The 13,005-nt window shown below is 34.2% G+C and overlaps 1 protein-coding gene across 2 annotated transcripts; it reads left to right on the top strand.

The window, feature by feature from the left end:
• The first annotated feature begins 5,651 nt into the window (after positions 1 to 5,651).
• LOC124830642 (nuclear transport factor 2-like) lies at positions 5,652 to 12,693 on the top strand. 2 transcript variants are annotated; one of them, XM_047304415.1, is made up of 9 exons: positions 5,655 to 5,872; positions 7,319 to 7,504; positions 7,904 to 8,198; positions 8,280 to 8,512; positions 8,586 to 8,763; positions 8,939 to 9,060; positions 9,155 to 9,220; positions 11,928 to 11,991; positions 12,108 to 12,693. In XM_047304415.1, the coding sequence occupies exons 2-9, from the start codon at positions 7,319 to 7,321 to the stop codon at positions 12,350 to 12,352; spliced, it is 1,389 nt and encodes a 462-aa protein (XP_047160371.1). In that variant the 5' UTR covers positions 5,655 to 5,872; the 3' UTR covers positions 12,353 to 12,693. The 2 variants fall into 2 exon arrangements, with proteins under 2 accessions (XP_087967463.1, XP_047160371.1); XM_088111337.1 differs by having other exon boundaries at positions 5,652 to 5,872; positions 7,904 to 8,512.
• Positions 12,694 to 13,005: the final 312 nt, after the last annotated feature.

Genomic DNA, 13,005 nt, shown 5'->3' with positions numbered 1-13,005 from the left:
AAAAATTAAAATAGGAAGATTTTTAATTTCTTTTATAAAACATTATTTAATATTAATAAGGTTTAATGACTTAGTTTCTCTTTAATTTCACTTTTCATTGTCAATTTCATCCTCATTTTTAAAAAAGGGTCAATCTCGTTTCTACTTTATATAATTTCTACCGATCAAATCTATTCCATTAATTTTACAGAAACAGAATAAAATGTGTGATGATGTGATAAATAAATCTGCATTTTCTCTCTCTCTCTTATTTCACATGCACCCAAACTCATCTTTTTCTCTCTCTTTGAGTGAGAGATAAATGAATAATACATTAATTATTGCATGACATTAATAAACACACATTTTAACTCCTTTTCAATGATGTAACAAGTGTTAGAGAACTTTCTTTAAGTACATCCTTTTTCTATTATCATCTCAATTACCTTTTCTTAAATATCTATAACGTTCACTTTTTGTTTTTTCGCAAATCTCCTACTGAAAGAAATAACGATTACTATAATATTTTGTGATTTTTTTTATTTAATACTTTATATCTCTTTTAACGAGGTTTAAATCTATATAAGGTTTAAAATATTTTTGGATTGGTCAAGTATTGAGATGAACTAATGTGTTTATAAAAAATTTAGATTCCTTTGTTTATAATTACAAGAAATGCACTCTGTATCGTACTCTACAAGCCTGAGGCAACTTGGCCATAACATACAAGATTCTACCATCATTAATTCAATCATTTATCTGGAAGAAATTCAAATAATTCATTAATCTATTCAATCTTTATTTGTCTCTAATATAGAGGCAATACTATTTTTAACTTCAATTTTTTATATCATACTTTCATTTTAAACATCATTTAAAAAACTATTATTTGAATATTATATTTGAAAATTTTAGCTTTTTCATTGTTATCTTTTAATATGTTTTATGTTTAACTAGTCATAGTTAATGTAAATGTCTCATGTATACATATTTTTAACTTTGTAATGTTTTGTACTTAATTTTAAACTTAAGTATACATATTTTGAGATAAAAAAAATTAAATTAGTAATACGATATAAAGATATAATAATAGAAGTTAAAAATTGAATTAAAACAACTAATCTATAAATAAACAAATAAAAATAACATTTAAGCCTTTAAATTTGAAAATATTTAGATAAGCAACTCAAAATTGTAAAACTTGTGTAATTAAAATCAATTAAAAATAATTAATAACGACATTTATTTAATGAAATTCATACTGATTAAAAAAATTATAAAATACGTTTAATAATAAACATATTTAAAATTATTAATTACAGATAACAAAATTTAAATACAAGATCAATGATCATAAATATTTAAATAATTACATAATCATTTTCATTCATTCTTAATTTACATTTATTTGAAAAATATATATTAATAAACTTCGATAAATTTATTTCAATATTTTTCAATTTCAAATATAAATTTATTATTTATTTATAATTCATAAAAATTATAATTATAATTATACTTTTATTTATATAATTTAAATATAAATAGGGAGATGATTTAGTAGAAAAAATTTCAAAAATCTAATGTTATGTACTTAAACTACGTTACATTGTTTGGTAAAAAAAAGTCTTATCTTAATTATATTAAGTTTAAATCTCCATGCAGGAATTAATACATTATTTTTTTCTCTCTTATTCGAAGAGAGAGAAAGATGTGTCAAACAGGAGCAAAAGAGAAAGAAATGCACACTTCTTTATTATGTCACCACACAATTAACTTCCATTAAAATCCATTATTCTTTGTAATTACAATTATGAAAAAAAAACATTTTAATTCTTCTTAAAAGATTTCCTAACTCTTGATACCATTAAAATCCAAATTAAGACAAATTAGAGTATTTAAAAATGTCTATAAATATACTCATAAAAATGTCCATATAAAATTATCTATAAATATAAATTCATTTAATTTAATGTATGAATGTGAATTATTTATAGGATTGATTCAATTTGAATTTAAATTAGATTACAGTCTATTATAACCAAAATAATTTTTTTCGATTATTTTGTTGTGATTTTTAAACCATTTTAAAAGTAATGTTTTGAATTAGTTTAAATCTCTCATATTTTATGAAGTTTAAGTTACACATCTAGGTTGAGCCTTAAGTAAGTGATAATAGAGTATTTAAAGATGTTTGTCAAATAATATTTATCCTATTTATCATTATTATATTATGTCTGGATTATCCTATTTATCATGATTATATTGTGTCTAGAGTTATCCTCACTAGTGCAAAATTGATCTTTAACGTCACCTCATAGACGTCTGTCCACCAAAACCCCAACGTAAATAATTGACCGGTGGCATAAATGTAAATAATTGAGTGTGGAGACGTCCGTCCTAGACGGGGCCGGACGTCTATAATACAGTAGACGTCCGACCCCTCTAACGGACGTTCAAAAGCCTGACGGGAGAGTTGAAGATTCAGCCTTTTGAACGTCCGTCCTGGAGGGGGCCGGACGTCTACATATAGTAAACGTCCGACACCTCAAGGACGGACGTTCAAAAGGTTGACGGGTTAAACTACCCTGTCAGCATCTTGAACGTCCGTCCTAGAGGGGGACGGACGTCTACTATATGTAAACGTCCGTCCCCTTCCAGGACGGACGTTCAAGAGGCTGACAGGGTAGTTGAACCAATCAGTCTCTTGAACGTCCGTCCTGGAGGGGGACGGACGTCTATATATAGTAAACGTCCGTCCCCCTCCAGGACGGACGTTCAGGAGACTGACAGTAGTTCAACCCATCAATCTCTTGAACGTCCTTTCTGGAGGGGGACGGACGTTTAATATATATAGACGTTCGTCCCCCTCCAGGACGGACGTTAAAGAGACTGATGGATTGAACTACTGTCAGTCTGTTGAACGTCCGTCCTGGAGGGGGACGGACGTCTACTATATTATAGACGTCTGCCCCCGCCACAACGGACGTTCAAAAGACGTTTAAAATAAGGACTTATATTCATCATCATTATATTGTGTCTAGAGTTGTCCTATTTATCATCATTATATTGTGTCTAGGGTTATCTTTTTTATCATGTATTATTGTATCAATTTATTCTTATAAATAGAAGATTATGAGAGGGATCAATTAAGTCATCTAGAATTATTTTAGAGTTTAATTCTCAAGTTCGTATCAGAGGAGGTTCTCTGAGTCTCTTCCTACTTTATCTTTGTTGCCACCTGTGGCCCGTGGCCGCTGCCATCGACGACCTTAAAAATTTCATCTTTTCTAAAATACCTCAACGAGCAGTCTCATTCTGATTTCTGTCTAGTCTCCAAACCTTAGTTGTTGTCCGGAATTGTCTAACACTGTTTGTCGCTGTCCAGCGTCATTTGCAGCCGCTCGACGTCGTTTGTCGTTGTCTGGTGCCATTTGTAGTTGTTCATCTAGCACATTTTGCCACCATGATAGCTGTCCACAAAGTTTGTCACCATTAACGTCTATTCTCGACGTCGTTCGCCACTGTTTGTCGTTGTTCGTTGTTTCCACCGTTCACTGTTGTCCGCTGCTGACCATCGTGTGCCGCTGTCCGTTGTCGACCACTGTCTAATGTCATCCGTTGACATCTGCTACCACAATTTAGTCCGATGACTAGTGGATCTGGATCGCCTCCTTGAGCGAGAAGGCTAATTCTCATCCAGGCGCTGCCACGTGCGCCACATCTGTCTGACGTCCGCCTTCGCCATCGTCACATTTTCTCTGGCAAAGTTAGGGGTTTTGTGCACCTCGAGGAGCGCGACCCATCCCTAGTTATTGCCTCATTCTCATCCGCATGCGCTATCACGCACGACTTCTCTTTAATAAGCTTCCAACGCGTGTTTGTCACATCGTGTTACTATCGTTCGTTTCGCTTAACCAAATAAAAAAACCTCTTTGGTTTAACTTTTTACCTTTTTTCCTTAGCCTCCTTTCATAATATTTGTTTAGCTTTGCATATTGTAGCAGTTGTGATGTTCTTGATGACTTGTGTCATTTATTTAAAAGTCTCTAGGGAGAGTCAGTGTTATTAACTTGTTAACACCCAGGAATTTCAACACTAAAGTCATGGGTTGAAGGTTGCTCATGACATGAGGGGGAGTCTATTTCTGGCAAGATTAAGAATCTTAGTCAAATAATTTCACCTGCCCCTTGTTTTTGGATGCTTTGATGAATTATGGAGACCATTATGATCTTCCACCTTCACGATTTGTCATCGACACGTCATCATTTTCGTCGTTCACCGTGAGGGAAGTATGTTTCAGCCACTATAGGCCTCATCAATCAATTATGGCAACTTAGTCCCTGTAGTTTGTCACTTTCAACCACTGGAGGCCCCATTAGTCAATAATAGGAGTTTAGTCCTTGCCGTATGTTTCAACCATTGCAGACCCATCAATCAGTGATGGAAGTTTAGTCATTGCAATTTGTTTCAGCCACTACAGGCCCCATCAGTCAGTGATGACAATTTAGTCGTTTTAGTTTGTCGCTTTTAGCTACTGCAAGCCTCGTCCATACTTAATGGAATTCAATCTCTACAGTTTGTCGCTTTTAGACATGTAGGCCCCATCCTTACTTGATGGAAATCCAATCTCTGAAGTTTGTCGCTGTCTACCACTCGACATCCACTTTTGATGGAAATCAACTTTGTCAAAGTCTACTTGAAGGTTCATGGTGGTAGTTGAAGTTTGTGATTGTCCAATATTATTCTCCATAAGTTTATGAGGATTCTCTTTGGTTACACTAGTTTATGAGTCCAATTTGGTTTGTCGACATTCTCTCTTGATGGTCTAAAGTATATGTGCATGTTGTTCGAAGCTAAAGTTACCATGTTTATTGTCTTGACATTCAAGACAAGTTGATTTTGTTGGAGTGAGTTTATTTATTTTATTTATCAAGATTATATTGTGTCTAGAGTTACCTATTTATCATTATTATATTATGTCTAAAGTTATCCTATTTATCATGATTATATTGTGTCTAGAGTTGCTCTATTTATCATGATTATAGTGTGTCTAGAGTTACCTTATTTATCATGTATTCTTATATCTATTTATTTTCATAAATAGAAGATTATGAGGGATCAATTAAGTTATCTAGAATTATTTTACAATTTCAATCTCAAGTGTTTGTTTTATAATATAGAAAAATTAATTTCTAAAAATATTTAAGTTTAGAATATGATATCTTGATCTTTGTTATTAAATTTGAAAAACGATTTTTTTTAGGTATTTATGATAGGAATTGTATCTTTTATCCTGTTTTTATTTTTGTGGAATAAAAGTTTTATATTGTTTTTAATTTTATAGAATAAAAATTAATTTGATGGTTTCAAATTATTATGGGTTAAATATGTTTTTAGTCCCTAAACTATTGGTCGTTTCTGGTTTTCGTCAAAATAAGGTACAATTTGGTCCTCATTTTTTTCGAAACGTTCGTTTTAGACCCTTAACCTTAAAACTTAGAATAATGATATATAAGGATATTGTTGTCTACTAAATTTCGGTACACTAAAATATAACAACTGAAAATAGCAACTGAAAACCCGATATATATATATATATATATATATATATATATATATATATATATTTCATTCGATTCTGGTAGTTAACCGAATTATAATGGTGAACCTCACGAACCGTATGGAAAGTAACCTGACCCAAATGAGAACTTTGCAGTGAGTTAAGAGTTTAGTTTGTTTCACTCATCACAGTCACAGGTAGCTTTCGCTTACTCCCTGTTTTTCGTGCGCAAACTCTTCTGTTGTTCCCTTTCTTCTCCATTTCCATCTTACTCTCGCTGTGCCATCATCTTCAAAATCACGACCTTCTCCGCCACCACCACATTCACAGGTACTCTACATTCTCTCTTTTCATTCTCCTCGCAATTGGGTCTCCATCGTTTTTCACACTTTTGTTTTTCTCATTCCCTTTTACGGATTCCTAATATAGGCAAATGGGTGATTCTTACGTTAGCGTTCCAACAATGACATCTTTTTTTTTCTCTCTCTTAGTATTGATCAGACATTGTTGCCGGCTTAGTGATTATGGGATGTTGGCTGAAGTGAAATGTGTTCCTTTGTGAAGTTTTGTTCTTTTCGTCCAAGTTTGGATTTTTCGTCGTGGGTAATGATTGATTCATTTGGCAGTTCAAATGGGTGTTGTTTGTTTCGTGCTGTGAGTTCGGTTTAGGGTTTAGATTTGAGGTTTTTGTTTCTCGTTGGATCTGGGGTAATCTGCTGAGGCAAGTACGGTAATACAACTAGGTTCTTTGATTATTGTTTTTCGTTGGAATGTATGTATTTGGTTGCATGATAAATTAAGGCGATCTCACTGCATTTCGAGAATGTGGGTGTTTTGTTGTCGTTTTATATGGTGCCTTTTCTCTTAGTTATATTGTTTTTCTTAGTTTCTCACAATTATCTCTTGTGAGGGAGTGGACTCTAGCTAGTTTATTTTATCTTTGAACCTTTTTTGTTCTCGATTGATTAGTCAACACCAATTTCCTCAATTTTTATGCGTCTGCATTAACTGTGTTCCTTTTCATGCATTCAGTCTTGTAGGGAAGACTGCTTATAGATATGTACACTGCTTGCTACTTACTACTATAAGTATTTTAAGTGGTCATAAAATTGAAGGTTAATAATCAGAGTCAGTTATTGAAGCATAGCGAGTCTTGGATTAGCGGCTAGTTTAACAAAGTGGAATTGTTGATGCCTCCAACTTAGTAAAATCAAGAAGCTAAACTCAAGGAGTGCTTCTATTATTCAAATCCCCTCAACTTTAATCTAGCTAACCGGGGTCTTATAAACCAGGCTTCATCTTCTAATAGTTACCCCTGCCTTTCATTTTGTCTCAATTTGCCTCATCTGCTTGCTCCTACATGGCATGCAAAAACAATGTATGAATATTATATGCAAGTACACAGCAATTTTACGGTTCATATTTCTGTTATACCTCTCTTTGTGGTATTGAATTTATTGACATGTTGATCTTAGAGATATTATGCCTAGCTGAGATTTGTTGGTTTATTTCATCATTAATACATATTAAACTTTGAACATATGGATCCTGTTTCTCTAAAACAACTCGTATATGTTCTATACAATAACAATGAATGCCCTTTCTCTCTAGGTGAGATCAATTACTTGGATCAAATGATACCACTTTGTTCTGTCCAAAAATTATTATTTTGGAGAGACCAATTAGATCTAAATAGAATTACATTCCTTGTTTTACCAATTTTTGTGTATCTAGATTTTCTTGAGTTTCAAATACTGAACAACTGGTTTTGGACAGATGGCCTTGCAAACAGCTACTCCTCCAACTGCTCCCAGTGCCCAAGATGTGGGTAATGCATTTGTTGAACAATATTACCACATTCTTCACCATTCACCAGATTTGGTCTATCGGTTTTACCAGGACTCTAGTGTGATTAGCCGTCCTGATTCCAATGGTGTGATGACATCAGTTACAACCATGAAAGTAAGTTTTTTGATACAAAACTGGTGCCTCTATTACTTCTTTTAGTTCCTAAAAATGTTTCCTCTGATGCCTTGTTGAAAAATAAGAGACATTGTAAATATAATGTAATTCTACCTTTTGATATCCATTACCATTCATTGCTCTAATGAATTGCTAGTTGAATAAACTGCTGTATGTTCATACTATCTACTAATGTATAGCTAATTCATTTTTTAGCCCCTTCATTTTGATATTATTTTTTTCGAGAATCTGATGGGTTATACTTCTATTTTCCTGTGTTTTACAATGTTTAGAAGGATGAAACATCGTTCATTTAAATTTTATGTTGCTTCTGTAAATGTTTAGTGGATATATCGCAGGCTTTCTGCCAATCCCTAAGTGTGTGGGTTTGTGGTGCAGGGCATTAATGAGAAGATTCTTTCACTAAATTTCAAGGAATTTAAAGCAGAAATAAAAACTGCAGATGCTCAAAAGTCATACAAGGAGGGAGTGACTGTGCTGGTGACTGGATGCTTGACTGGCAAGGATAACATGAGAAGAAAATTTGCACAGTCATTCTTTCTTGCTCCGCAAGACAATGGCTATTTTGTTCTTAATGATGTTTTTAGGTATGTAGAAGATGATGAACCATCTGAACTACCTCCAGTTAATGGAGATGATGATGCAGCTGCTGTTAAAATAACCCCAGAACCAGGCAAGATTATAATTAAAAAAATTGTATTTTCTAGTAGAGTTTATTCTATAGTTGTATTCATGCTTTCTTATTTCTTTACAGAATCCATTTATGTTGCTGATTCTCCTGCCCCAGACCCCACAAATTCTATTGTGAACAAAGGTCAAATTGTTGCAGAGAATGCTCCACCCAATCACCACGAGAGACAGATACCTGCTGAAAATGAAGACAATGTAGAATCCCATTTTCAGTCAAATGGGAATGATGATTCTCAGGCCACAGAAGTGGCTTCTTTAGCTCAGGAGGATGCTCCAAAGCAGTCTTATGCATCAATTGTAAGTATTGCTCCAAGTATTTCATTTACAACCTCTGTTATTATTCTTTGGAAGCTTATTGATTTGTTGTTAGGTGAAAGTCCAAAAAGGGAGTTCAGGACCAACTAAAATTTATGTGCCTACTAATAAGCTAAAGTCAGGGCCTAACAAAACTGAGAACCTGGTAGTTGAGTCAGTAGAATCCGATGAAGTGCCTGAAGCAACTTTGGATATTGTTAACGACCCTGAAAGTAGTGATGCTCATGAAGAAGGTACATGTTATTTGTTTCAATTTTCACATACGTCATGCTATGTTTTGTCTTTCAATGTTTTGGAGAAAATGAATTTTAAACACATCATTTATTTTTGTCATCAAGTTCACTGATTGCAACTCAGCCATATATTTTTCTTAAACACATTCTGATAAACAAATTCTGCCGACAACAGCTGAAGGGCACTCCATTTACATTCGAAATTTACCTTTAAATGTGACGGTTGGTCAGTTGGAAGCGGAGTTTAAGAAATTTGGCCCCATCAAGCCGGAAGGCATCCAAGTCAGAAATAACAAGGTGATTATCGCGTTAGGAGGCTTTCAAATTTCCTTTTTGCATTTTCTTCAGCCCTAATGTAGTTTTGTGGGAAACACTTTATTTGTCTTTACAGCAGCAGGGATACTGTTTTGGCTTTGTTGAGTTCCTATCTCTAAATTCGATGGATAGTGCAATTCAGGTATTGTCCTCATTACATCACTGGGTAGCTTAGATTTATATAGTTTTGGCTTTTAATAATGCTAGCTAATTATATTTATTATGTTGAAGCTGTTTGAAAATGGGACTAATTTCAAGTTGGAACTTGGATGCAGTTGTATATATAATATGTAAATATCACTGCTCCATTAGATGGTAACAATTTGGCATAATATAACTCATGTAGAAAATTATAAAAAGAATTCTTACTTCAAACTTAAGATTATTCTCTTGTTTACTTAAGTCTTCTATTCTCACAAACCTCAACCATCTCTGCATCAAGCTGAAAGCCTACAATTGATCTCCTTTTAGCTAACTCATTCTTGGAAGCACATTAGCTCTACATTTAGCTGGTGGTAGTTTCTGCAACGCACTTGTTTGAGTCTGAGGCAATCTTGGATAGCAGCCGGCTCAGAAAAACGCTGTCTGGAGATAGCATATAGAGAGATAGCCGGTATTTTGAATACACACACATATAAATTCTCAAAACTGATAAATTACTCTAAAATAACAACTTTCATAATTAACAATAAAAAGTCATAGGTGTCTTCAACAAAACATACATGTAAACAGCACCTACAACAGAGTATGGCCTTATATCCCACTATTTGTTCTATGGCCACTGCACTAAATTGCTCCGCTATAGCAGCCACTGTATTGGACAAGGGCAGCTTCCGGCTGGCTTGCTGCTCTATTGAACATATTCTTTAAAACAATGACAGCTCTTTAATCTGTGCTATGCTAGTATTGTTCAGTAATATCCTGATTTAGTGTCCTTGGGTTTCTTTCCATCTTCCTGTGTTTTGATTTGGCATCGAATTTATTGTCTTCTATTGTACTTTTGGATTTAGTATCTGCATAAAACATCTTGAACGATTGTTTAACTAAATATCATGGTAGATGAATAATTGTATTAAGAACCATATGTGCACATTAAATAAAACCTGAAACAAATTTTATATTTTGTTGAAGAGTCACACATTTGCAAAAAATGTATCATATAGCTTAGACAGTTGTTGGACTGTGCATGTCTGTAGTATACTCAATTTGTGGATCCACCAAATTAGAAATTAAAACAAAATCGATCATACTCTTAAAATAAAATTTTTGAAGTCTTAAATGTTTTAGTTTATTTCCTAAACTGTACGAGCATGCTGCTGTTTGTTGAAATTCATCACAGTTCAAATTGAATTTTTCATTCACCTTGTTATTCTGGAGAAGGGGTTAAAATGTTGTCCAAACTGAAGGTCTCCCAAGTTAAAGCTAAACAGTTCATCTTATTTCCTTCCCCCCGTCTGCTATTTTAATTCATTTCATGTTTTTTATCCTTAAACCCGTTCACTCAATGGCTGCACTTGACTTTAGTGCATCGTAGAAGGATATCAATCCTATAGACAGACAACCTTGTTAGCCTTGCTGATATACTTTAAAGTGGGTACAGCAGAAAGCAAGATTATTGACCTCATCCTGTCTGGGCATTACAGAAAGTCACTTGAAGATTATAGGTTGTGGGTTTGGAAAGAAGTAAAAGAGAGACAGCAAAAATAATGCAGAGTGTACGATTGATTGAATGTAATGTGTTCAACAAAACTCCTATTTATATTACTGATTAGGTCAAGTACAAGAACAAGTACTACCACACAAACCCAGACCCACTAACAATAAAACTGTAACCTGTTACAATAAGGAAATACACCAAGAAAGAATGATACAGAAACTAAATATATCTTTAATATTTTCTACCACTCCTTCAAACAAATGTTTTCTAAGCTTTAACTAGTAAGAAGTAGTAAACTTTTAATCTGAAGACCAAGGACACTAACCCCCATGCCAAGTGACGAGCTACTAGCGTGCTTCCCAAATGACATGCTTTAATTCAGCACTGAACTTGGCATTCTTCTTCAGAAACCTACGACATATCCATACAGCCAAACAAAAGGTAGAAGAAGAAATAGCAACTTGTTGAAACTATTTTCAAAAAAGAAAAAAGAAAAAGACCTGACACTAGCAGATACTGAGCCATCCAAACACGGCATTTTGAAAAGGAGATTAGCAGTAGACAACTCATATGTCCAAAAGAAAGGAAACTGGGTAACTCCTGCCCCCAAACTTTGAGCGTCCCTTTTCTGGCTGGTTGAGACCACTAGGAACTTCGGACATGACGTGATCCCACCATGCAACACCAATGGTTGCACCTTATTGTATTGGCTAAAACCAATGTAAGGTGGCTCCAATTCGTTGATAGACCTTTCCTTCCCAAAATAGACCAACATAGAATTTTTACTTTTTCTCATAATGTACCCATTCCTTGTGTGTGCGTTTTTATTTCCGTATTGTTAAATCTGGGCAGCTGCTGGTCATCGAAACTGGAGAAGCAGGTTGAAACATTGACCTGCCCTGTTGGTCACATATTACCTGCAAATCTGTGGTTTCGCGTTCTCTCCTTCATCTTTTCCTCAAAGGGGAAAGAGTATTATATCAGGCAAATGGTCGATGCAATATAGTGCAGAATGATTTTCCAGACTAGAAAATCAGTTGTTTCTATTGGCACATTACAATATACATAATTTTAAATAATGTTTGAAGTTATCTGTGTTTTCTAAATGATTTATCCATTTGTTACTCCAAATTTAATGCAAAAAACTGAAGATCTTTGAGCATTATTTAAGAGAGTCAGTTCATTTTGTCAGGCTTCACCTATTCCTATTGGGGGGCGTCAAGCTGTAGTTGAGATAAAGAGAACCACTACTCGAGGTAATTTGAATCTTAACTATCATGAATAAAATTGTTGCCATTCATTCGACAAAGAAGAGAAAGAATTAATGATTTCATCATTGTTTACAATACTAATTGTGTTTGTTCTCTTTCAGTTGGCAGTGGCATTAACAATACTGGAAGACCTAGGATCCCACCCGGTAGGGGTGGGTTAAGAAATGAGTCTTTCAGGGGTCGTGGGAACTACGGTGGTGGTGGTCGCGGATACGGTCGAAATGATTACGGAAGCCGTGGTGGTGAGTTTTCTGGTAGAGGTCGTGGTCATGGTGAAGGGTATCACCAAGGGAGAGGGAGAGGTGGGCGGTCAAGCGGACCAAAACAGAATGCTGTTTTGAACTGAAGTACTGAATGATTTTTGGGAGATTGTTCTGTGACCCCTTTTTTTGGTCAGTTACAAGCTGCAAATTCTTGGAATTATCTTCCCATCCTCAACCTTCCAAAGTTTCTCATCTTTCTTTCACTGCATTTGCACAGTTGTAGTATCTCTAATTGTTATTGCTTTCATCATAGTGAGTCAGTAGTCATTAGAAATAGGTATACTCTTTTCTTTTTTAAAATTTAACAGATGCTATGACTGGAATTCACATTAGGTTAACCATCACTGCTTCTTTATTCGTTGCTACCATGCAACAATTTTACATCCAATTTCACATTTTAATTTAAAAAGCCTTCTTATTATTATTGTCGTTGTTTTAGATTACGCGTAAAATTTAAAATTGTTTTACATGTGCTGTCTGTTTGGAAGATTCTATGGAGGAAGAATTAAATGGAAGCTGGATGAATGAGGAAGAAGTAAGAACAATTAAATATTATACTTTAATAACTATTTTACATATTTAGAAACTAAAATTGATATTTCATTCTTTAAGGACTAAATTGATAATATCTTCCCCTTTTGCTTTCAAAACCAGTTATTTACAGGACGCGACCACACAAAAAATATAAAACATTTAGTAGTGTTCTTGAATGAACAAGATTGCTGGATAAGCTTTA

Source organism: Vigna umbellata, chromosome 4 (genome assembly GCF_029865625.1).
Source record: "Vigna umbellata cultivar VRB3 chromosome 4, Vumbellata_1.0, whole genome shotgun sequence".
NCBI classification, from domain to species: domain Eukaryota; kingdom Viridiplantae; phylum Streptophyta; class Magnoliopsida; order Fabales; family Fabaceae; genus Vigna; species Vigna umbellata.
Note: the sequence above shows the minus strand (reverse complement) of the source record. Positions and strands in the feature narration are given on the sequence as shown.

Excerpts from the sequence above, each read along its gene's own strand:
- LOC124830642 (XM_088111337.1), top strand. The coding sequence starts at position 7,319 with ATGGCCTTGCAAACAGCTACTCCTCCAACTGCTCCCAGTGCCCAAGAT. Across the intron at positions 8,513-8,585 it reads AGCAGTCTTATGCATCAATT|GTGAAAGTCCAAAAAGGGAG; the intron begins GTAAGTATTGCT and ends ATTTGTTGTTAG. Across the intron at positions 11,992-12,107 it reads AAAGAGAACCACTACTCGAG|TTGGCAGTGGCATTAACAAT; the intron begins GTAATTTGAATC and ends GTTCTCTTTCAG.